Here is a 26,872-nt window from a genome sequence, read left to right as displayed (position 1 = left end):
GAGAACCTTGCGCACATAAGCTATCTAAGGCCCAACGTGACCCCCTTGAAACTATCAAAAGCCTATTTCTTCGGAAAAGTTAGTCAGGCTTGAATATTTTAATAATCCGCAAACTGTGAGTTCCACATATTTGAAACTCGCATACTCTACAATTTCTTTCTTCGCCATACGCCAACGGCATTCCTTGATGTCCTTAACATTAAGATAGCGTCTGAGATTTGGTTAAAAGATTAGAACGTGCATCTTAGGAAACGAAAAATTCACTGGAAGGAAACTTTTAACTGAAAGTAAGTAAAATTTTTAACGACATCTTTGAGCTCCAGATTAACTATAATCTTATGATTCCCATCTCTATACAAAAGAAAAATGAGACATTAAACCGCGTGTGGGATGTTCAGAGGAAATTAATGCGCGAAAAAGTCGACAGACCGTTTTTGGTAGCTGCCTTGACAGATGGAGAGTAGAGAAATGAAAATCTGCTTTCATGATAAATTACGTTTAAGTAATTTACATAATAGCTTGGGAAAATATAAATAAGAGGACAAAAAACCATCAGCCGACTATGAAATAACCGATATAACAAATTATCCGTTATACAGAGTGTCCCAAAAAGTTTTTAGTTATATCAATACGTTATAATTATTTTATTTCACAATATTAAAAAGAAAAATTAGTAATGAGAAATAATATTGATCAGATATGTTCCTTTCATCCTTAAAACAATCTCAACTGATGTTGGGGACTTGCTGTATACTTTTCCTTTAGTGTAATCCTAGAAACATAAGGATTAATAATGATTTATGATATGCTATTTGATTTATTTCTCTCGGAATAATGATTCTGATATAAAAGTCAACATTTTAAAAAAAATGAAGTCCAGACGCACTCATTACAGCCCATATCTTGAATTTGGAAGAGTGCAGTGGTCTTTATTGTTTTCTTGGTGAACAAGCTTACTCATCTGTTAAGAAAAGAGTACGAAATAGCTGGATAATCTCAAACTTCCAAGTACTCTATAAATTAATTATTATAAGGGTCAATTTTCTAAACTGTGTTCAACAAAACCACCGATTTATATTTTCAGTATTCCTTCTAGTCCTGGGACCTCGTTTATTGATGTGTGTAACTGGTAATGCTCACTATTCATAGAAAATTTATTATTCCAACTCCTTTCAGAGAGTTGAAAAAGTCAGTTCACCTCTAGCTGTCAAAGATCAATTTCTATTTCAAACGTTTCCAGGTGTGATGCTCTAAAACCTCGTTTTCTATCACACTTTAAGACAACGTGTATAGATTTTTCGTCTTTCACTCAATAGAATCTGCACGTTATCTAATTTTAGTTTCATAAGCTTTTCCCAGCGATGTTCAATAAGTTCGATGCCCTTTTTATAATATAAATCGTCGAGCTCCTCAAAAAAGCCATCAACCTTTTCACTGTTGGAAAATCTTTGACCCCCAAGCCAATTTGAGAAAGAATGTGTGGGCCAACTACAGCCGATTTTGCTTGGTTTCTTTTCAAAAAACCAACGCCATAACCTTGCCTTTAGATGGAAAGGTATTTGCCTTCTTTGAAGCCGGTTTTTCCTTTCCAGTTTTTTCCATGTTCACAAATTCACTATTCATAAATACCAACCATATACTAAATAACTTGACATCTTCAAACTTGTGAATATGCTGTTAAGATTGTCCTCTTTCTATTACAGTGGTAGTTTTCAATCAACTACCACCATCTCTAAGTCTTGCCAGGTACTTTTGGAACAATCCTCGTACACGATTATGATTATCAATAGAATCAGATATTTCCATTATTTTTACTACGTACGTCGTCATAGTTTTTTGAGTTCTTCCTTTAGATTTTGTAAATATTTTCTCTTTCAATGTCGTTTTGCTTTTTAATACTCAATCTTCCACGTTTTCTTCTTTTCAAATCATAATTTTGTTTGAACAATTGCAAATTGTATTTGTCGAAGGTATTTCTCGAAAGGGTACATTTTATTCGATGCTGCTTTTGCACTTATTTTGTCATATTTAGATGTTTATGTACCAAATTTTGAACACTTGTTTTGAAAATGACAAGTTTTGGACGATGTGTCACCTTATTCTACATTGGTTTAGTTTTAAAGTGAGTTTTGATGCCAGGTTTTAGTAAGTTAACTTGTGGAGGGATAATTATCATCACTAAAATTACCATGGATAGAATGTGGGTCCATCACTTCACACCCGAAACAAAAAACAATCAAAACAATTGACTGAAGAGGGAGGAGTAGGTCCAAAGAAAGTAAAGATCGTTCCATCTTCATGCAAGATCATGGCGTCGATTTTGACTACTGTATTGACTATCTTGAAAAGGAAAAATCGAGTATTATACTAACTTACCGCAACGTTTTAGTGAAGAAATCAAGCAAAAAGAAGCAAAAGAAAGTATTGTTTCATCAAGATAATGCATCAGCTCACACAGCTGTTATCACAATAAACAAAATTAATGAATTAAAATTTGAATTGCTACCTCATTCGGCAGATTTAGCCCCCTCGGATTATTTTCTGTTCCCAGACTTGAAAAAAGGACTTGGTGGTCAAAGATTCCCCAACAATGAAGAGGTTATGTTAGCAGTTAGTGACTATTTTGAGAAGAATAATTGATATAGTGTTTTCGAAAATTGTTGAGTTTTCTTTGTTGGACTAGGTACTTCTAGGACCATCCTCGTAAGTACAAATTTAATCCTATTTATTTGTTCCAACAAATCATTCATTATTTTATTAAAATTGACAATATGAACTAAGGTCATTATCTTCGTAAGTCCTTCAACGGAAGTGGCGCGTCACGGTGATGTCCCATCCTGCATACAAATTACATCATCAAGCTAAGTTTTCGAAACGTTCTGTTGAACACAGTTTCCCATTCAACGAAAAAAGTAATTACACAAAATGTTACAAAATTTTGTTTACAAAAATTGCATACATTTGAAAATTTACCTTATATTCAGGTACCATCAATAACATGTCACTGGATTTTTATTACAGTACAGTACTTGCACAATGTTACTTACTTACAATAATAATTATACAGTGTGAAACAGCCACACTGAATAAATAAATAAATGCGTGTTGGGTAAAGTGTTTAGACACATCGATTTATCTTTTTAAATGCCCTACTAAATTAGAATTTCTGTAACAGTTGGCGATATTCACACTGAACACACCCCCACTAGACCAACACTCACCATTACACTGTCTGACGCGCGTTACAATAACCAAGTTATCGTCTTCAGATACTGAAAGTACGTTCAATCTACAACTAAAATCATAGAAAATAGTCGAAATTTAATTCCATTTATTGACTAAGATGATTGCTTCAAGTATAGTTCAACTTCAGTCTCTGAAGACGATAACTTGGTTATCGAAACGCGCGTCAGACAGTGTAATGGTGAGTGTTGGTGAGCACAGTGTGTTCAGTACGTTCAATACACATATAAAATTATAGAAAATGGTCGCGATTTAATTCCACTTATTGACCAAGATGATTGCTTCTAGTATAGTTCAACTTCAGTCTCTGAAGACGATAACTTGGTGATCGAAACGCGAGCCAGACAGTGTAATTGTGAGTGTTTGTAAACACAGTGTGTTCAGTACGTTCAATCCACATCTAAAATCATAGAAAATGGTCGCAACTTAATTTCATTTATTGACCAAGATGATTGTTTCAAGTATAGTTTACTTTCAGTCTCTGAAGACGATAACTTGGTTATCGAAACGCGCATCAGACAGTGTAATGGTGAGTGTTGAAGTAAACAGTGTGTTCAGTTTAAATGCGCATTTAAATAGAAATTCTAGACATAATTCATGTTCAGTGTTTCCAGATTAATTATTTTAAATCATCTAAATGGAGAGATTTAGTTTTGTATACAATACTTCTGATATATCCCCACCAAAAAAAGTCTAAAGACGTCAGATCGGGAGATCGTGGTGGCCATTCTATCGATCAGCGCCTTCTTATTCACAGATTCCAAGCAATTTGGTTCAGGGACTGCAGGAACTTGTGGGTTTGCTTGATCACGATTTAATTTTGTTTGAATGATAATATTTTGAAGCTGAAGCAATTCTAAATATTCCAATATTATTTCCAGCATTTCCTGTCTAAACATTAACCTCATTAATCAAGATATTGCATATATTGCTGTATATTTTCAAGATTTTCACTAGACCGTTTGCGGTAATTTTAACGTGAAGTGTGTCGTTTGAAAACGAAACATCTTCTAATTTTTTTATAACATTGACATCATTCGTTCACGAAAGTACGTTCTTCTATCGAAATTATCTTGTCTTGTCCTCGCATATTATTTTCAATCTGACGAAGAAGAAAGCATTAGGTACTAAAAAAGCACAGTACGGTGGATAACCCAACAATTCCATGTTTTGACTATTCAAAAATAGTTTTGTTTGAACTGATGTGTGGAAGAGAAACCGCATTTTCGTGGTGGAGAATAATTCTTCATCTACGATTATTTCCAACACTTCTGGCACACAAATGCTGGTTTATCAATCAGAAACGACTGTTCCACGTTGCTCTAATAAAACGGAGGCGACATGTCAAGTTATTCCGAAAAAACAGTGCTTCGTGCAGTCGATTTTTGGTTATTTTCTTTGTAACTGAAACTTAACTTTTTAAATCTAAAACCTACTATGCTATACGTGTCCCACGACGAGTTAAAACTATCTATATATGACAAAATACTTATAGTAAAATCATGAAAATTTCTACGGTTTGGGATACGATCTTTTTAACTAAAATATTTTCAAAAATGACTGTAACTTAGTTATTTCAAATAGAACACCCTATATATTAATACATTTTTGAAATCTATGTGAAATTTTAGTATACTTTTGTCTGAAAACTTTTTTCGAAAAATGCATACTTTTCGAGTTATTAATTTTTTTGTAAAAAATTTGACCGTTGCAGACCCTTATAAATTATTTTTTTACGAGGATACCCTTAAAGATATGAAAATGGTTTCAGTTCGGTTGCTTTTAACAAGATTAGACATATTTGAATCTATCTTGAATTTTTTTTTTATTTTATACAGAGTGTGTATAAACCGGGTGGTTCTAATTAAAAAAATGAAGAAATTTGATATTTATGAAGATAAAGTTTGAACACTTTTTATAAACACCCTGTATAAAATAAAAAAATTTTTCAACATAGATTCATATACGTTTGAACTTGCTTAAAGCAAACAAAGTGAAGCTATTTCCATATCTTTAAGGGTATCCTTGTAAAAAAATAATTTATAAGGGTCTGCAAGGGCCAAATTTTTTACAAAAAAATTAATAACTCAAAATGTATGCATTTTTCGGAAAAAATATGTATACTAAGTATACTAAAATTTTACGTAGATTTCAAAAATATATTAATATACAAGGAATTCCTTTTAAAATAAAAAAGTTACAGTCATTTTTGAAAATTATTTAGTTAAAAAGATAAACCCAAACGTAGAAATTTTCATGATTTTACCATAAGTATTTCGTCATGTACAGATAGTTTTAACTCGTCGTGGGACACCCTGTATGCTATACTGACGATTCCTAAGGAGGTCGAAACTGGCATCTGCAATCCTACTGTTTGCGAATCTAAATGATGTAGGATTAAATAAATAAGAAACCTTTTATCAGGAAGATTCATTACAATGTTCGTTGCGGCATATAACCAGAGAAGCAATTGTTTATTTTTCGTACAGAAAAAGGTCAAACTCTGATTGCTAAAATAATTATGTCCAAACTTGCACAGGGGGAAGAGTAGAAAGTTTCATCTCCATGAAAATAATTCGGCTTTCATTCAAACTTTTTTCAATTTATTTTTAATCACCAAAGGGATGAATTGTATGTAGCTTGCAAATGAAAGTATAATTATCCTTTGATAGGATATAGGACGCGAATGCCGCGAATTGGGAAATTTTTTAGTTGAACCTTTCGCGTTTCGTGTTACATTTCTAAAACATTTTCAATGAAAAATCATGTAAACTAGTCGATGGTAATTTCAAATTGAACGTAAATAATTGTGCGTTCGTGAAATTGGGGGAAGGTAAATAAAATTTTTCTATTTGAAATATTCAATTCAACAAAATGATAAAAAATTTTTTATTTAATTGCAAAAGAAAATTGTATAGAAATAAAAAAAATCGTTATTTACACAAGTGTATAAAGTCGCCTTTTTAAACGAATGCGATAATCACATAGATCTTTAGACCTTTACACACCAATTGCAAACAATATTTTTTCTACTAGAGAAAAATATGAATAGAAAAAAAACTATTAATGAAGTGTTACTTTAGCCGATAAGAGATTGAAAATAGAAATAGTATTTAACCTTTTTATTTTTGTGCATACCGAAATTCCGTTCGCAAGGTTATAATATTGGTTCCTTCCATTCTCTTGGTTTGTAATTTGTCTTTTTCTGATAACTTCTATCATTGTATAAAGAATAGGATTGTAGAACAGTGACAATGTTAAAACCATATAAGGCAATTTTGCACGCCATCTAGTTACTTTTACGCTCGTTCTCTAGCTTAATCTCAGTACTAATTATTTCTCACCAATTTCACTGTATAAAAAAAAAGATTTTTGTAATGAGTTCGTGTAGTACTAGCAAATGAAACAAATAATTTTTCATTACTCCATTAATCACTTATCACTTGAATTTGGGATAGAAAGAAGGATTCTTACCCAAAGGTATATAAAATATATATACTTCCTTTTGGTGACTGAAATAATATGAATTTGCGATTTCAGAACCTCGGTCATGATTGTATTTTTGAAAGATTCATATTTTGATGATATTTTGAAGAGGCGAAAAACTAAGCCTGGCTATTTTGTATTTTTTTTTTTTTTAATTTTCAGTTGATTTATGTTTTCCTGGGAAAAATATTTTTGATTTTGTTCCGCTTTCGTACTGTATTAATATATTTGATAAAATCAAAAACAATAACTTGGACTCTCAGTTAAATTGTAAATAGACGGATTTCATTATAAATAGACTAGGATGAGTTACAATTTTGTATTTTCAATGAGTACAATGTGAAGTTATGAAGTACATTATGAATAAATTGAAATAAATGAATGTAAATAAAAAAAAAAGTTAAATTTTTGCATAAACGTCAGGAAACACGGATTTTTGCTCTGAGTTAATTGCATCCATAGATAAAAGCCGTGAGCAGCAGAGCTCCATCACGAAAGTCGAATTTTTCGTCAAATGAAGAATTTAACTAATACACAAACAAATCTTTCCATAAAATGAATTTCTTGGAAATGATATCAATTCTCGATCTTATTTCTTTATATGGAAAATTTGCTATTCCTCAATAACTTTTCATTTCATAAGTTAACTCTCTCTCTCTCGAATGAAAATTCATAATTTCAATAGACCCGGTGGTCTCGAACCCTCTTGTTCAATTCCAATTCACAACAAAGAAAAAATTGTCATAATGACAAGAAATTTCGAAAATGGGGAGATAAAAAAATCACCCTAGCAACGATCATACTCGTATTATTCATTGAATAGGAGGCGGTCCAGTTCAACAATTACAACGATCAAAATGATTTCGGTCGTTTTGTGCTAGAAGAACTGAAGAAGAAAACTTTGAACTTGAGAAAGACAATTCTTCAACATCACCCCTACTTGCATGCGAAGTAAGAAAACATAACAGAAATGACTATAAAATGGAGAGGAGTGGAGATGGAAAGTTTCGACCTTAGACAGGAAATCATCTCGCAGCTAATTGAACCCACATGTGAAATTTCATTTTTCAGTCGCTTTTCGTTCGGCCTCCAGAGGTGAGCAAAGGTCAAAAACCACTTTTTTGCATAACATCAATCCGCCGCCAAAAAAGCCATGTATGCTAATTTTGAACTAAATCGGATCCATAGCAAATGCTCGAGAGACGAAAATAAGAATTGTAGCTTAAACAGATATATAGATATATATATAAACTACAAACATTCGAAAAACCATCATAAGCGTGTTCAGAAGGTCTCAAAACATGGGAAAAATGATGTGCCCCCCATTTTTCTTCTAGTCATGCCTACCGTAATAGTCTAATTTTTTCTTGAAAAATTCGACTAATAACTAAATAAAACACTCAAAGTTTTAGTAAATGAATTTATTAGAAAATATCGAAGAGAAATATCAAATAAAGTAACAATAATAACTACTTTTTTATGAAATTGTTGATATAAAATTATAATAATTATAGACTCCGCGTTTGATAAAATTATCAGAAACTACAAGTAGTACGGTCCTGTATATATTTCTTGTGCATTTTACAGCTACAACATTGTAAGTGGGACATTCGAATGTCCAACAAATTGAGTAAATTTATTGTAATTTTAAAACTTTTTCAAATTCTCAAAATGTTTGTTAAAAAGTATGATAGTGTTGCGCTTCGGAACATTATTCACATTCTAATATTTTTGTTTTCTGGAAATTGTTTTACCCGACCCATTTGGACTACTGTGAATGGACCTTGAAAAATGTACGATAATTTTTTGCATCAGTCTTAAACCATCTTATTATATATAATATTATTGATGTTCTAGTTTTCGAATTTTTTTATTAATATCAGCTAGGGACCAACAATTTTATAAAACATTTTTCTTCATAACGGTAGCTGGTTCAACGCTACCGAAACGTTGACATAAAAAAGATGTGTATTGATTTACCAAAAAAAAACAGAAAGAATATACCATAATATGCCATAATAAACATACAAAATATGTTGGTTGTTCAGTTATGTTGAATTATTGATAATTTATAACTTTTTAGTCGAATTTTTCAAGGAAAAATTAGACTATTACGGTAGGCATGACTGTATTTAATATATATATAAGTTGCGAGAGGATTTCCTGTCTAAGGTCGAAACTTTCCATCTCCACCCCTCTCCATTTTATGGTCATTTTTGTTATATTTTCTTATTTTTTGGCCAGAAAAAGTTTAACTAGAGGGTTCGAACCTCGCATGCAAGTAGGGGTGATGTTGAGGAATCGTCTTTCTCAAGTTCCAAGTTTTCTTCTTCAGTTCTTCTAGCACAAAACGCCCGAAATCATTTTGATCGTTGTAATTGTTGAACTGGACCGCCTCCTATTCAATGAATAATATGAGTATGATCGTTGCTAGGATGATTTTTTTACTTCCCATTTTCGAAATTTCTTGTCATTATGACAATTTTTTCTTTGTTGTCAATTGGAATTGAACAAGAGAGTTCGAGACCACCGGGTCTATTGAAATTATGAATTTTCATTCGAGAGAGAGAGAGTTAACTTTTGAAATGAAAAGTTATTGAGGAATAGCAAATTTTCCATATAAAGAAATAAGATTGAGAATTGATATCTTTTCCAAGAAATTCATTTTATGGAAAGATTTGTTTGTGTATTAATTAAATTCTTCATTCGACGAAAAATTCGACTTTCGTGATGGAGCTCTGCTGCTCACGGCTTTTTTTAGTTTGTCTAGTTTTTGCTGAACTTGAAAAAGTTTTACAATATATGAAAATCTGAGTTCGCAATAATAAATTGAAAATGTATTACCTATGACTACAACAAATTGCATTTGTTGCATACCACTCATACCAACAATTTTCTTTTTCAAATTTAATATTATCTTATTATCTGAAATTTTCCCTATATTTTTGTCGAAGCTATTAGGTACTATCATGGTGAAATTTTTCAATAATGTTGTTGGAGTTTTCAATACACACTTATCATTCAAATAATAATTCTTATAGAATATAAGAAGCTCTTGTCCACTGTTTATGTCATTAGAAGCTTCTAAACTGAGCTTAAAGCTGCTAGCACTTCTGGATTCGTATCGCTCAGAACACGATTACAGAGTTTTGTTGAATGTAAACGTGTACTATTCAGGGCATCAAATAAATTGTTCATGGTTAGAACAAAGTTAGCCGTGTTTTTAGCTGTACCTGAAATAAGTTCACCAGTTTCCAAAGATGTCATTATGGCAGAATAAAAACTGTGACTCAACAATTAGGCAGCTAATTTAATCTTCATTTTTTCGAAAGAATTCGGATTGATGTGCTTATCAGTCAGTTTTAATAAGGCCTTTCCTGTTTTGCTCCTTTTATCAATATCATAAACTTTTCGAATGTCAGAAAAACATATGAACTGTCTATTAAATATGAAACTATTGTTCAAAAAATTGTTTCTAACGCATTTAAATAGATGGGGAGCATCAAAAAAAGCATAATATTTTTTCTCATTATGAAAAAAATAAGGTTGGTTTTTGTTAACCCCCAAATGCTTTATGAGTTTCTGATTGGTAGTTGATAAATCACATATCTATTTTGCCTATAGTGTCTAGTTTTGTCTCACTAAGTTTTTCCAATGCCTTGGTAATTATAAAAGAAGCATATGGCACCCCACCTTTCGATGCAAAGTAGGCAATAGGAATTTTCCAGTTGCTATAGATTCCTCTGATCATGAGAACTAGAGCTTCACTGGCAGGGAAAGGTATTCTTCCAAACTCGCCCAGATCTTCGAAAACCTCAATTAAATCTGTTTTCATGTTATACTCAAGATTCCTCTTAATAGACATTTCGTCGAACATCAGAATTTTTTTATTGAATCTAGGTTTGCAACGGAAATTGGCAGCCCATGATTTCACTGTTGAAATTGCTGACAAAATAAACCCTTTCGTCGCAAATATCTGTATGTCTTAAGTCCTTTATAAAATAATGACAGGGCAGTTGTCTTTTCAGATAGTAACCATGGGGATTTCACCTTATGTCGTGATTGCATATTCACAAGAGATTTTGTAAAATTCGTGAGAGTTCCTTCTCCATACAAAACGTTCACAGATAGTAGCGTTTTCATAATCCTTTTTTTTTGTAGCTCTCAATTGAGTATTCAGTTTATTGACTTTTTTCCTAGCATTAGTTTGTTTCTTTCTCAACCGTTTATTTTCTTCTTGCAATGACTGCTTCCTACCTCCAATTCCCATAGAACAAGATGGAAGGTTCTGTAACTCTTTCAACCACTCTTCATCTTCATGGTTACTGATAGAACCATTTGTCATGTCAATGTTTCTGGAATGAATCGGGGCAATAAAATTATCATTTGAATATGTTTGTGGATGTGAGGAAACATTCAATTGGATAATTTGTTCATCTAAATTTTCCCTATCCGATTCACTTTCTGAACCTTCATCATTTTTCTAGCGGAATGGTACAGCAGTAGTAGGCAATCTTTTAGATTGACTAATATTTTCACTGAAATGTTTGCTGCAGATCAGCTTATTTCTTTGTGATTTCTGGCTTAGTTTTGCCAAAACAGCATTACCTGAAATAAAGAATATCAATGTTAACATACATATTTATTGTAATGGTTATGGTAAAGTATTTTTTTTTGTTCAAAAACTTGAATTTATTTCATTTCGATAACGGGCATAAATTTAATAGTACTCTTATTTGGAATTTCCCTAATTGTATCTTATATCATCGTCGGAATGACAGAATTTTCCCGAATTGTGTTAAGATAATTCCATACTCAAAAACAACTACACATCATTGAAATTTCTTGGTATGCTCACAACAACGGTAAAAACAATCTCATACTTATCTTTAATAAGGGTGTTTAAAATCAAACAAAAAAGACCATTCAAAAGAATTGTAACAAAACAAGAAATAAAAAAATACAAATAAGTATATACGTACCAAAGATATTTAAATAATCTGATTTTAATATAAACATTATATTCATTGGCTTTGTATTGAAAGTTTGGATCAATGCGAAAATTTGGATTAGACCAATAAATAAAAAAAACTCTTTCTAATAAAGAAAAAAAATTTGTCCTATCAACTACTACTAAAATACCTATAATCGTTTTGTCAGTTTCATCATTCATCAAGATGTTTATACAATGGCTTCATACTTACCGATAAGTGCACCAACTAACCCAGGACCGGTCTTGGTTTCACATTGGAGAGCCAAAAGTTATAATAATCGAAATTATTATTTATTGTATTATCTATTTATACTTTTTGGATTGACCCCAAAATAATATAGAAATGTTAACTGAGCTCATTGTAAAGTTAAATATATTTATATTACTACTGATGCTAATTTAACAAAATGATTTTATTCACGAATCTGTTATAGGTAAATCAAGCATGAGTCATATATTTTTGAAATTTTAACCTATTAAAGTGCAATACAAATATATATATATATATATATATATATATATATATATATATATATATATATCATTAAAAATATATTCAAGGCGTCATATTTAATATAGTTATAACGTTACAAAAAAGACACCAACTACTGCAGTTGAAAATATAAATTGCTCTTCTCCAGGATTTTTTATGCGTAACATTTTTTCAAAATAATCAATTTGTTCTATAGTTTTAAATGCGCTGTTTCTATTATCACTGTAGAAAGTTATGGATAGGTAAATCGTGAAATAAATAACTAAGATCAATATTTGTTGGAATGATAAAGTCATTCATAAAATGCGCCTGGAAAAATGTACCTACTTGAGGATCTTGTTGCTACCTTCAACTTTGGGCGGATGTATTTTGGGCGCTAAAGGATTAATGTACTTTTTACAACATGTAAACTAGGCGCCAAGACCGAAGGATCATTTTAATCCTATGTGTATTTTGGGCGCTAACCGACCGAAGTACATGATTTATGAAATACAGTTATTTATTAAATCACCGACATTTATAATAAGATATATTTTTGTATATTTAGATTTTCCTATAAGAGAAATGACCTATTATCACTTAAGGTCTGAAAAAATTTACCGTTAGAGGGGGCTACTTTGCTTTTTTTAAATGAAAAATCTGCCCTTAATAAAGTTTCCTCACAACATTTTTGTAACACTCTACAGGATAAAGTAAATTTTATATTTCTTCATATTTTTATTTAGTACATATAAAATAAGAGATTTACATAAACTAACCTAACCTAACCTTCTTAAAAATCTATCAACTTTCCATCTATTGGGTTATTTTATGACTCGACCTAACTGCACTTCTTAGCGCCGAAAATACATGTCGGATTATCTACCCTTCTTGGTCAGACAAGTAAAGAAGGATGGTTAGCGCCCAAATTACACCCGCCGTTCAACTTCAGAAATTATATTTTACAATGATAACCATAAATGCTTACAACACCATCTGTTTGTTTAATGGTATAATAAAAGCAGGCAAAAGTTCTTTTTATCTGAACCAAGTATGTAAGGTCATAAAAACGGGTACTTACTAGCAAATAAAATCATCTCTTGTTAAATGTGTTTTTTGCAATATATATAATAAAATTGAAATTAAAATTCATTTTTATTGAAAGTATTCAACAATCGTAAGATGGTATATGGCATTATTTTATTCTTACCCTTAACAGATAGGAGGACAAAAATGAACAATGGACAAAAATGATGATTATATTACGGAGGGACATTACATTGGTTGAAAAAGCTCTTTTTTATATCGAAAACACCAGAAAATGTTTAAAGTAAAGCTCTCAGTACATTTTTTGACAAAATCAAAACGAGTATTTACGACAGAAACGTATTTAAGAATAATCATCAGTGATGTTAGTTATTCGAGATAAAAGTGTGCTATATCGATTAAATTGACTAATAATTATAATAAATAAGCATATCCTCATTAAAAAACTATATGTTTGCCTCGTGAAGGCACGAAACGTCGTATCGAAGATTTGTTGTTACATGTCTATAGTAAATTTGTATTTAAATAAAACTAGCATTTGATATTATTTCATTCAAACATTCTATGCTGGATAAAACAAAAGCATAATTTTCATGTATAACTTGAGAATGAAGGAAATTATAGTTTCTCCCTAATTTTTACTATTTAATATATAATTTAATATAGTATTATAACCATATTATAATATTTGATAAAAAAACAGTCTTTATACATTTGAACAGGTGACATTTTTGCCTCATTGACAGGATAATTTCCAAATATTATAAACACACAAACACACTATCTCATTATTATGTGCTTAGTTCATAAACATAAAAAAATAACAAAAATACTATTTCAATCTTTGTGAAATATTGAAGTTCAGTCCTTTGTATTCGGTTAGTTGTGTTTATGTATAAGTTTGAAATATTTTCAAAGATGTTTTATTCTATTCTGTTAGTCTTTACTATAAAGGTAGATTTTAAGTTTAAATTTAGTTATGATTCAAGTACTTTCGATAAGTTTATAAGATTGAATGGATTCGGAATTTGTAGTAAATCATTGTACTCGTATAATATGCAATGCGACCATAATACAAATAAACTCATTATCACTCATGTTTAATATTGAACATTTGTAAACAGTCATTTATTCACATTCACTATTTTTTATTCCTTTATGAAAACTAATTGTCTTAAGAATAACTCATCCGAGTGTATGATCCATTTTTGACATCTGGTAGGGTCATTCACAGGAAATCGTTACATTTTAATCGTAGGATCTGATCTCTTACTTAGTTCACACTTGAAATGAACACACTTATTTCCAGCCATTTCTAAAAAATTGAACAGAAATGATTATTTGTTATATAAATACATTTTAGTAAGTATATCGCTAAATATACAGTTTTTTTTTCGAAATTGTAATCTGTAGCATTTATACATCTAGCATTTCTTATAATATGAATATATTAACTAAAAGAGTAGTGATGTATATTAATAGTAATAATATCCACTTACCTTAAAAATGAAATATATATCCAAGTTCAAAGGTTCTCAAATAAAAAAATAATCCAAATGCACAACCAACGAAACTCAACAATAACACAACGAACACAATACAATAATCAATTCAAATTGCCACTTTGCCATAGGTACCCAAAATAAGAAACTTTACAACACATTTTAAGGGTTGAATATAATATTTTAAATAATTTTATCTGTTATTGGGGTAATTCGGCAACCAAAGCTAAGAAAACACGTAATTCAAGCTACGACGTGCAGTAAGAAAAGACGTGCTGTGGACACCAACTCTCCACTGCCATCTATTGGTGGCGTTCACCTCGTCAAATGATATCCTCATAAGGTTAACCTACTATCCTATTCTTTATACAATGCTTCTATGCTCATCTTGATCATAGACGTATTGGCGTGTCTTCCTTTAACAATGTGTAGTGAAATTACGTTTAGAATGATTTCTATTGCTGTTCTTCATAGTCTCTGTAATTTCATTGACAGTTTGGGCTAACCCTCTGTGGTTCTTATTACAAATTTTCTTGGTAAAATGATTTTATTCATGTTGAAACCACCTACATCGAAGAAATTCGTAACCGAAGAATCCACTGTTTGAAAACTTGAGATCTGTTTTTCAAAAAATTGCTAATTGTTCAAAATATTGATAAATTTATAATATATTTAATAAGGAATCAATAAAAACGTAATTAATTGAGTAAAGTAAATTATGTTAATTATTCCGTTAGTAATAGCTTTTATTGATTCCTCATTAAATATTTTATATATTTATTGGCATTTTAAACGTTTTTATCAAGAACAAATTAACATAACAATAAACATTAGTAACAAAACTAATATCAAAAATGCACATTGTCCAAATTTCTCTTCAACATACTCAAAAGCCTTCTATAAATAATTAATACTATATAAATTAAAAAAATTGGAATTAGCGCGACTTGAACCTGGGACCACCCGCATTTGACCTATCCACTACACTATGGAGACCTTAATAATAATTTTTCTTCACGCAGTACTGCTTAAAGTATGTTTTTTTATAAACTAGCGCGTAAAATGAAACGATACACTATGAAGAAAACAAAAACAGAAAACGAGGAGTAATCCACCTCAACACAAGGTTTTTGAAGCGCTATAAGTGATTGCCATAATCCGAAATATTGAAAAGCTTGATGATGAAATAGAAATGTTCTCAAATAAAAGTTAACTTAAGTATAATACGCACTGAAACAGGTGAAAAAGTTTGCCACCGCTTGACAAAGTTCCGTAGTGATTTTCAAATTGTACAAAATTAAGTATTAACATTATACCAATAATAAATAGTAAAATAAGAATCGTGATCTTCCCAATCTCACATCATTTTAGGTATTATGAAAAGTCCAAACAAAACGGTAAACAAAGCACACCTCAAATTCAACCTTTTGTACGGTCACTTATACACGTTGGTCAATTATATCGTTGTCTCTTTTCCAAATTAATACCGTTAATTCAAATAAACTATTACGTATGTCTTGCAGCTGTTCTTTTGAAGAAAACAATCGATCTTATTTTCTTGATTTCTATTGATAGAAAAAGAAAATATGTCCTCGATTAATCGTAGATCTTCATCTCTATAGTGTTAATTTCCGCTTTATTTTTCTCCAGTTTTTTTTTTTCATGAAAATATGATGTTTAACTAAAAATATTATCATCGCTGTTTCAGCAGATGTCCGACCTTCATTCAAATAAAATGTGTTGATATCTTGAGACGGGAAAACGTTTAATAAATTTACTGAGAAAAAAAAGGATTTAGACAGAAAGTAAAAAAAAGTAATCGAAAATAATACGGCCTGGTTCGTGGTAAACGACGCCCTTACAAAAGCTTGTTTATCTCAACAGCTTTCTTACATTTGCTACGACCCCGTTTAAGAAAAATTTATTCTTAGGGGTTGGTTATTTTTCCACGTTATGCTCGAATGTAATCCTGACTTCGAGTGTATTTGTGGAAAAGTGCAAGCTCGTCTTTTGTATACGATTTCTATGTTTGTATATTTTGAAAAGTTAAAAGAGTTTCGATTATCAAAAAAAAAACAAAATATTTCATATTTTTTTATGAGCATTCTGAGAAAATTATTTCCATTCTTCTATGGAGATTACGGAAAGCCAAGTCTCTTCATGGTGATGGAAAACTCGCATTTACACTTTTCTATTAATTGATATTATTATTAGAAAGCCTCGAAAATTTGGAAAAAAATATATTTATTTTTCAGCTCCATACACTTGTTCAATGAATTCGATACTTGTTTATAGTAAGAATCGTCAAGCCAATCAAAATAGCCATCAACTGTTGACATCAAGTCTGGGAACAAAAAATGATCCGATGGGGTGAAATCTGGCAAATGGGGTGCCTGCAGTAGCAAATCAAACTTTAATTCATTAATTTTGTCCATTTTAATAACGGATATGTGAGCTGGTGCATTGTCTTGATGAAACAACATTTTCTCCTTAATCAAATGCGGCCGTTTTCACTTGATTTTTTCGGTCAAACGTTCCAATAAGTCGTTGATAGTCAATGAAAATTATCCCACGCGCATCTCAAAAAACCAACGATCTCTGCCTTCTTTGCAGCTGTTTCTCCTTTTTCAGCCCATTGCTTTGTTTTTCGGGTTTGAATTGATTGCCAACCACTCGATGGAAACACTTTTTGAAATGCCTACTATGTCTGCTAGCTCGTGCACTTCTCGTCTGCACTCGGCGATCATCTAGGACCTCTTTCTTCAACATCTTTGAAGTTGTCATTTCATTTGGTCGACCACCGCATTGCTGGTCTTCACAGATCGTACGGTCTCGTCTAAATTTTGCTACCCAATATTTTACTGTTGATAACGAAGGAGCAGTCTCAACTTGAGAAGAATCTAGTTCCTTTTTATATAAAAATATTGTATGACAAAACGATAACCATTTTTTTAATGTTAACAAATTCACAGAAAACATTCAATATTAATGGCTGTCAAACAAATACTAAACAACGTGGCAACTTCAAATTTTCTAATACAGTAGTATTTTTTAAGCAATTACCGCCATCTCTAGCTCAGTCCAGATACTACTTCTGGGACCATCCTCATATTAATATTGTAGCTTTCAGTATTCTTTACAAATGCAGTGAAAGCTCTTTATGACTTTCGTAAAATTATTCTTTGGGCTTGGATGTAAGAAACTGTCGCACTCTATTTTCAAAATCTCCTTTCAGTTTACCTTGGAGTTGAGTAGAAAGCAACAGCTTCTAATCCTCTACAAGGTACAGATTCGTCCATCTTTGGATTACTGCTTCCACAATCCAGAGCTGATCAGAAACTTGGACAGCTGGATCTGACTATGTTTTACCGATACCACCACGGTAAATGCACTTTCGACCTGTCCAACATAATCTCACTTAGATCAGTATTTGCAAAAACTACTCGATAGTCAAACGTTGCTTATAAACATCGAATTATCCTGCAGACATCCAGAACATCAATTTCTTTCTTTGGAGAAGTGGAAGTATATAGAATCAGCTTCTGTATGAGGCTTATCATATTCTTGTAAGAGAATCGGCTTCTGGTTAAACATTCCTGGATATTTCACCAATTCATATCAGCTGTCCAGTACTTACCTTGGTATTGATAGCTCGATCTTCTGGAAGGATTTCAAAGTATATTTTCACTATTATACATACAACAAGACTTTCCACTCGAAACCACCTCTCTACGCGACTGGAACTGGTAATTGTCCATAGTCCAACAAATGATATTTCAACTACCTCAATACAATATAATATTAGCGTCACTTTTTAAAATCTAGTTTCTAAATTATAAACTCGCTTTTCTTTATCTTTTCGCTTGTATTAGTATAATTGGGTCTATAAATACGTCCCCAACTAAGGCCCTCGAAGTCCTGCTGGGTCTTCCAACTTTAGAACTGATGAAACAGTTTGAAACCACGAGTACGGTATGCAGATTGAACATCCTCAAAGAACTGCAGGCTGGACAAACTGGCAATAGGAAAATCTGGACGCAGGCCACGGGAGAAAATTATTGTGATAGATAGTGACCGTACGACCGTTAATAATAAGAGCTTGGAGGCTCATATCACTGATAGAGCTATACTGTATAATTGTGCCAAGTGACTCAAGGATAAATGCCGGAACAAGCTTTTTAGGACGAATCTTCCTCGCTTGGAGAACATGCTAACTTTTTTTAAGCTCAGGTATACGCCAGGATATTGCTGTAATATCCAGCTCGTTTTGATACCTAATCACTTGAGTAACGAGGGCAAGGATAAAGCGGACCAGATCGAAATTGGAAAAACCACCGATAGACCCAGAACATATTGTTGGTATAGTCAAAAATGTTGCTACTACTTCTTTCAATGGTCAAGCTAAGGTACGGATGATCAAGAATGATCCGGAGCGCCGCTGGTACATGGAGAAGACAAAACTGTGAGTACCATGCACTTAAGGAGAGCAGTTCAAACACTTGAAAATGCATTACAGCTTACGTAATGATTGAAAAAAGCGAGATCGGCCCTTGGTAATTTCAAGTGGTGCACGGAGGGCTAATTAGAAGACATTTGTGATTAACGTCCTCTGGCTGTCCATTGTTTCATTATGAACTACAATCTTGCTCTGTGTAGCTCAAACTTGAGTGAAAAAAACTAAATGAATGCTTAAAATTCTTGGCATCCTCAAAAATATGCTAAATTTAAATTATTTTCAAAAAAAAATTGATTATTTTTCACTATTACTGATTACTAGTACAATTTATTTTCCCACAAAATTTTCTATTCTGTATGTATATTTTCATGTTACGTATACACGGAAAATCAATTATACAAGAAAATATTTCGTTTCCATCTAAATAAAATCTGCTATTTATGATGAAAATTTCCATAATCGTTACATTTTTATCTTTACCTTGATGCTCGTTCTGTTCCAATCTCTATCCCGAGCATACGGGATTCAGACCAAGTTATTCAAATCCGACGATGGTGTACAGAAAAAAAAAGGAGAAGAAAAAACTGACGATATTTCAAGAGGCCGAAGTAAATTACAGTCATGAAAATTATGATCTCGTATCATCAATCTTATATGAGAAAAATGGAGTTTATTTTCCGAGGAAAATGAAGTGGAGATTACGTTTCAACATCCCTTTATTTTTGACCAAATAATAGGATCAGAACGAGGTGTTCGATTAGTTTTACGAAATTGTTTGATCTTGAACTCTGATAACATTATTTTATTCGAACGTAGCAGGGTTTATGAGCTCTTGGCTTAGTGAATAATTCAAAAATTACTCAAACGACCACTTAGTCAAGTTGTTTTTGAAACTATTCAAAATTCAGTTAACAGAACCATTGCAACACAGGCATATCCAAAATAACCGTCCAAAGGATTGAAATGTGAAAAAAATTAGTGCAAGTGCAGTGAAAAAGCAGAGTTGAGTAGAATGTTGGGAAGCTTAGACCTCAAAGATTACGTACAATGTGAAACTAGTTAAAAGATTATTTTTTATGGTATTTCTCAGCTCATTTTAACCATATAAACCAAATTGCCTAATAAAGCATATTAAAACCTTTATTTCTATCAACTTCACCAAATGCAGGGTGTTAAATACCTTGGTGTGTATTAATACGAACGTATCAGATAAGAAAACATACATTTATGAAGCATAAATCAAAACTATTAACATATACATATGAAATAAATTAGTGCAAGTGCAGTGCAAAAGCAGCGTTGAGTAGAATGTTGTGAGATTATTTTTCATGGTATTTCTCAGCTCATTTGACCCGTATAAACCAAATTGCTCATTGAAGTGTATTAAAGCCTTTCTAACCATCAACTTTACCAAAAGCAGGCTGTTAAATACCTTGGTGTGCATTAAGACAAAGGTATCAGATGGAAAAAACATATATTTTTGAAGCATAAGGAATTTGAGATCAAATCAAAGCTTATTAGTTGGAATTCAAAACTATCACCATACAACAAAGTTGTGCTCTAAAACCTTTGGGGATAAACAGTGTATAATTTTGGAGCACTATCAGCAACTTCTGCATAGCAATTGTGCAGAGGTTCCAAGAAAAAGCTATTCATCCAAAAGCAGAATTTAACACGTCATTTCTTCTTGAAGATTTTTGTTCACTAATATTTCCTCTTATATTTAACTTGATTCTTAATTGTTTCCTAATCTCCCTCCATATTTTCTATCCGCTTAACTACAGAGGTCACCATAAGTTAGTTAGTATTCAAATTAATGCCAATATTGATCAAAGGAGAAGCATGTCCGGCGAAGCTGTCCGCGAAGAGTCTCAAATTCTTCTTCAACTGCAGTTTGGAGATCGGGAAAGAATGATTAGGAATGAATGGTGCGGCGAAGCTCTATCCTGCATGAAATGACGGATGTTCGCGAGTGTTCGTTGTTCATTCTCACGTAAATCTTCCGTCACGTAATCTTCAATAAAGAACGGACCCACGAAACTCCAGGGAGGTTCAATTCTTCTTATGAGCATTGAGGCTGTCGAATTTCCTGAATAATTTTCCACTTTATTAGATGAATTTTCTCAACTATTTACCATATTTATTAATATCTTTATACTTATCTTCAGATAACCGGTATATATTCATTTTAATAACGCGAAAGTCCTCGACTTTTTTTGGATTTATTGGTATGTAAAAAGTTCAATGCTATTTTTCCGTGGTGACAATATTGGCGTTTGGAATTTCCAGTACTGCACTCGAATTTCAATAAAATGTCTATTATATTATTCGACGCTTTCATATACCATTTTTGAATCGCGAAAGGAAGGATTTATCGGAAATAATTTAGAATTGGTTGCATATTTCCAAAGTCTACTTTGAAGTTTTAAATTTTATCATTTCCGTACGCTCAAAATATTTTTTCCACTACCATATTGATATTCATATTCTCTAATTTCAACGTTTGCTCCCATGTTCAGAAATTATGATTAAATTCCTATTCATTTTTAACAAAAAGTATTAAATTCTTAGCAAAAATACGTTTAGAAATCTCAACTATTTCCATTCGTATCGTTAACTTCTTTAAATACATCATCTATTATCATTATAGTCTCTCTCAGTACTTCCCTGCTGACCAAGCCTTTAGTTCTAACTCAATCATCGAATTTCTAAACTAAGTATCTTTCGTTGTTGTCTAATTTTGGTGCCATACCGGCTTCAATCTTTTGTATAGTGAGATAAAGAAATTTTTACCAAATGTAATGCCGTTCTCTCATCTAGAATCTTAGAAATCAGCCGCCGCGCCACGAAGATGTCTTAAAACCGCTTTTCATCGATTATGAAATGCGTGCCAAGATAAGAAATAATAATCACTGGGAACCAAGTATATACTAAAAAACTGGTGTTAGATAGTGGAGACAAACTCCATTTATGAACAAGTCTCTTCTCTTGTTTTGAATCACGCGCCGTGGCTTCTTCAACGTCTGACAGTTGAGATCCGCATTAATTGAACCTACCGGCAGGAATTCGTTCAGCAACAACCGTTTCCTATCGCAAAACTTGAACTTACTCGGCGAACTAAGATATTTCTACTGGCGCGATTAAGGTTTCAAGTAGTGCACCCAGGTCTCGTCCCCAGTAACATTTCAAAAATTCCTCGCCATCGGTTTCGTAGGCTGACTTGAGGGATCATGGCAAAACTGTCTCTATTTTGAGCTAGTCCAAATAACTGTCCCGCTTCTCTTATCCCAGTCCATTCAACCAAGAGGCTTGTTTCTTCCAATTCCTCTACGATCTTCAACTTTACCCATCACTCGAACCATCTCTCTTTGATATTCCAGCAATGATTCGTCTAGTTTCGCAATTACTTCGTCTGAAAACGAAAATCAGAACGCTGCTCGTCATAGACGTATGTACGTCGAAAAACAGTTTAAAGAATAACAAAGAGCAGTTGAAGACATTGAAGATGTGTGAAATTGGAACCTTTGAGTGTAAGGAAGAAAGTTTAAACATTGTAACGAATGAACTCATGATTTCACAGCTAGTCGAAGGAATAAATCTGATGTTATTGCTCGAGGAATTTGTTGGCCAATTCCTCTTCGTCTGGTTATTATGAATCTGCGCGTTTCTTTTCGTTTTAATTGTCTCTGTTGATTTCGCTCATCTTGTACCTATTGTGACTGTGATTGACATACCTGCGCCGTGCTCACGCGCACATCTGCATGAGATTTGATTGTTCGAAGACTCAAATTGGCCCCTTTAAGTCTTGTTGGCATTGCTGTATGTCCATATAACCAGTAAATAAGTCAAGTTGAAATACTTATTTGTGAAAAACAGTGACCTAATCTTGTATTCGTTTGCTTATTATTGACTTACTTTTCACAATAATAAAACACGTATATTTATTAAATACGTACACGTTTCTGTTTCAATTTAAAACTATTTTAAAAAAATGTTAAGTACAATATGTACAGGTACGGTAATGGTCGTTATAAGCGGGAGCCCACAACACGTGTTTATTTACGTTAGAATAAAAACAGTCTTTTCAGTTATTTATAAATAATTATTGCACTGAAACTTAATGATAAATTTACGATGAGAGTGAAATTAACATGAGAATTGCACAGAAAAATGAAAATGGGACAGATAACTACTACTACGATCGATATAAAAAGGAAACTGAAATTGTAAATAAGAATTCATCCTCCTTGCAATTCTAAGTCATGACAAAAAACAAATAAAAATCTTGCCGAAAAAATTATAGTTCATAATTATCAAATAAAAAATAGAGGTTGATAGTTGAGGGTTGAAAATTTGGGGTTTTATGTATTTTTTAATGTTATATCATAAAAAAATAATTGTTATAATTCATTAACTTGATACAATTGAATATTAAATTACAAAACGTAAATAGACGAGTAAAATGTACCTGTCTGTAAGGTAGTTTGGTTTAAACAGGCTACCAGACGTGAACTGACCCCTCTTGTACCCCATTCGTTTTTTTTTTTTCTAGAAAACAAAATTTCAAAGCAAAAACCATAAACGAAAATACATTCATTACAAATAAATCAAAAGGAAAAAAAGCATTTCAAATCCTTCGCTGTATTTGTTCGCCCATAGTCTAAAGAACGAAATATTGCTATTAATTTAAAGAAATTTACAAATTGAATGAATCACACCAAGCCACGCCAATGCTTATCGCAGACTGTCTGGCAAGAATATTTCGAAAAAATCCAAATCGTCGTATATTTCGAAATAGTTTTTATTATAGATATATATTTTGCGTTTTCGAACGATAATATTGAGCTTGGGCTCGAATTTAATATAGCTCAATATTTAGTTATTGTACCATGAACCTTTCATTTTTTAAATTATCTATCCGGACATAGGGACAACCACATTTTCATAAAGAATCAAGAAATTGGGGTAAAAATTTAGTTATTTCGACGCAAATTCTGGCTTACAATTTTCCCAATATCGTATATTTCATATTATTCGACTACAAACTCATGAAAATCATTTAATTCATAATATACATTGTTCACGTGACTTTCGGTTGGTTACTACTGAATCTGATAAAGGAAATTTCCTTTGGGAAGTTCGGGCAGAACGTTGCATAATATTGTATAAACCATTTACCACGAACTAGTTTCGCTTCGTACGTGATTATTGCTTAACTTGAATTGAGATAGTACATTGAATCTATTTTACACACTAGTAAAAATAATCTCAACCGTTTTGAAATTCCAATAGCATTATGAAAAAAACAAAAATATAAATGAATACAGGTCAAATATTATGTATAAACTTTTTTATCACGTCCACGTGTTTTTCAGTGGTTTAAGCATGTTCAAGATGGCCGAGAACATGTTGAACATTATTCACGTTCGAGTCGCCTTTCCACGTTAATGAAAATATCGAAAAAATCGATCTGACCCTACGCTAAGTATATGTGTGATTTGTGATTCTTCTATAGGAATTTGAACGACAAGAAACTGACAAAAATATTTGTTTTAACACTTTATATACGACTGAATCTTGGATCTTGTACCATGAGTCTTCTATCTCTTTTTTAAGATCAAATCTGAATTTCTGAGTTTCGTTTCACGTACAACGATCTTTTATTATTTTCAAAATGTCTCCAGTCTACACATTAAAAACTTTTTCCATTAATTCGCGTAGATGGTTGGTTTTATCTGCTTGCAGCCATTCGAATCGTCCATAAATTGCTACAATATTAGTTTTATTTCCAGGAAAATTCTGGAAACAAGTTCGAGTTCAAGCTCTCCTACAAATTCCTGAAGTCGAGCGATGCAAGGATAAGATACGGAAACTCCACGCAGCGATCATACAGGTAGGAACAAATTAACGTGAATATTCACAAAAAAAAATTAACAAGCAATGTTTTTCCCGATCGAACGATAATCAAACGAAGCTGGCGCTTTATATCGAGATACAAATATAATTTTACGAGGTTTGCCTAAAAAATAATGTTCGCAAAGAGCTGCGAGCGCTAGGATCGTTGTTATGTTTTCGCGTATAGCTTGGCTCGCATTTCCTGCCCCGGCGAACTGTCCACAACGTTCATCCTTGTCTGATTCTCAAGTCAGGGGTGAATTACACCGTGTGATTCGTAGTTTTTGTGCCAAAAACGTTCCTTCTGTAGACATTCATTCCTCTCTATGTGAGATGTACCAGTCTGTAAATAGTAAATAGAGAATTCAACGACAGACAACGTTCTGACCGGTTTTTGGATGAAGTAATTGCGAAAATAGAAGAAGCAACGTTGAAAGATCGAAAGATGATATTTCAAAACCTCACCTTCGTTCAAAACATTTTGGTAGTTCGCTTACAATAAGCAAAATAGTTCCGGAAAAGAATGACAACAAACGGCAACTTGTTGAACCGCCCCGCGAATTTCTTCATGCCTACGAAACCGAGAAATTTTGTGACTTTGTTGTGACTGGAGACGAGACCGGGTCCACTTCCTGACACCGTAAACATCCAAGCTCGGCATAGCTTAAGAACTTTAAGCAAATTCCGTCTGTCGGCACAACAATTGATGCAGATCTCTACTATTAGATGGTGAAGAACCTTCGGTGCACGATTCAAAACAAAAAGAGAGGCATGTTCGTAAATTGACTGCATCTCCACCAGGAAAACGCACTTGCGACAGAAACTCAATTGAGGAATTCTATGACTGAGCTAGAACCAAAGGCTTGAACAGAGTTCCTTCTTAATTTAACTAACTGTATACATACATTGGGAGAATGTATGCATTCTTCAGCACAAGCTTGCACTCCTTCAAAGAAAGAAGTCCTGATAAATTGACGTTATGGATGTTCAGGCGAACTCGGTGCTCATGAACCACGTCTGCCTGTCGAGCAGGTTTTGCAAATACTAATCTAGGTAGTATAATTCAGCCACATGACTATACCAGGACATATCACTCCCAACCTCAAGCGAATTTAAGATTATGGTGATTTTATGTCAAAGTAGGACAAAATCCTGAACAAGCTAGCAAGTATTGCCAGTATTGATGGTACTAATCCAGCCGATAAGTGAGAACTCTATCAAATGCTGTCCAGTACGATCGGGACTCCCCGTGTTTCTTTATAGTTCCAATCCATACGTGGATGGTTAGGGCAAAAGATCCTCGGTTGGTATATGTTCACGAAAATCGTTTGCTAATGATATAAAAAGACTCAATATATTTCAAGATTTGCTGGTTAAAGATTTTCTTCATGTCCTTGTCAATGACCGGATCTTTTCTCCTTTTTTTGGTATTGGTTAAGCCCGAGCAAGTTTTCAATCTGCAGGGAAGAGATTTCTTTTATATGATAGGGATTTTCTAAAGTCTACAGATCCAAAAACGCACTCAATCATTTATTTTTATCGGTGAATGTTTACATACATGTTTGGCTCTGTTTTATACCTTGATAACTCAGAAATTATGTCCAATGAAAATGTTCTAACCATATTTTTGAAAATAGCAGGTCGTCTGTAGTTAGTAAGAGCTTAAATTTATTCGAAAACTGGTGTAAATTGTGTCAATTCAAATAAAAACTAATAAAATCACGCAGATCTTAATAATGCACATCAAAATCGACCAGTAAAAAATTTCTAATGAAATT

General features: G+C 32.5%; 1 protein-coding gene across 1 annotated transcript in view; it reads left to right on the top strand.

The window, feature by feature from the left end:
- Positions 1-26,872, top strand: part of LOC130448080 (uncharacterized) — a 167,237-nt gene that overhangs the window by 130,429 nt on the left and 9,936 nt on the right. Inside the window, exon 5 of the mRNA XM_056785270.1 lies at positions 24,992-25,092. Coding sequence (XP_056641248.1) covers positions 24,992-25,092 — 101 coding nt within the window. The remainder of the gene's footprint in view (positions 1-24,991; positions 25,093-26,872) is intronic.

This window comes from Diorhabda sublineata, chromosome 8, assembly GCF_026230105.1.
Source record: "Diorhabda sublineata isolate icDioSubl1.1 chromosome 8, icDioSubl1.1, whole genome shotgun sequence".
NCBI classification, from domain to species: Eukaryota; Metazoa; Arthropoda; class Insecta; order Coleoptera; family Chrysomelidae; genus Diorhabda; species Diorhabda sublineata.
The sequence above is the reverse complement of the archived record's forward strand: the minus strand, read 5'-3'. Positions and strand labels throughout refer to the sequence as shown.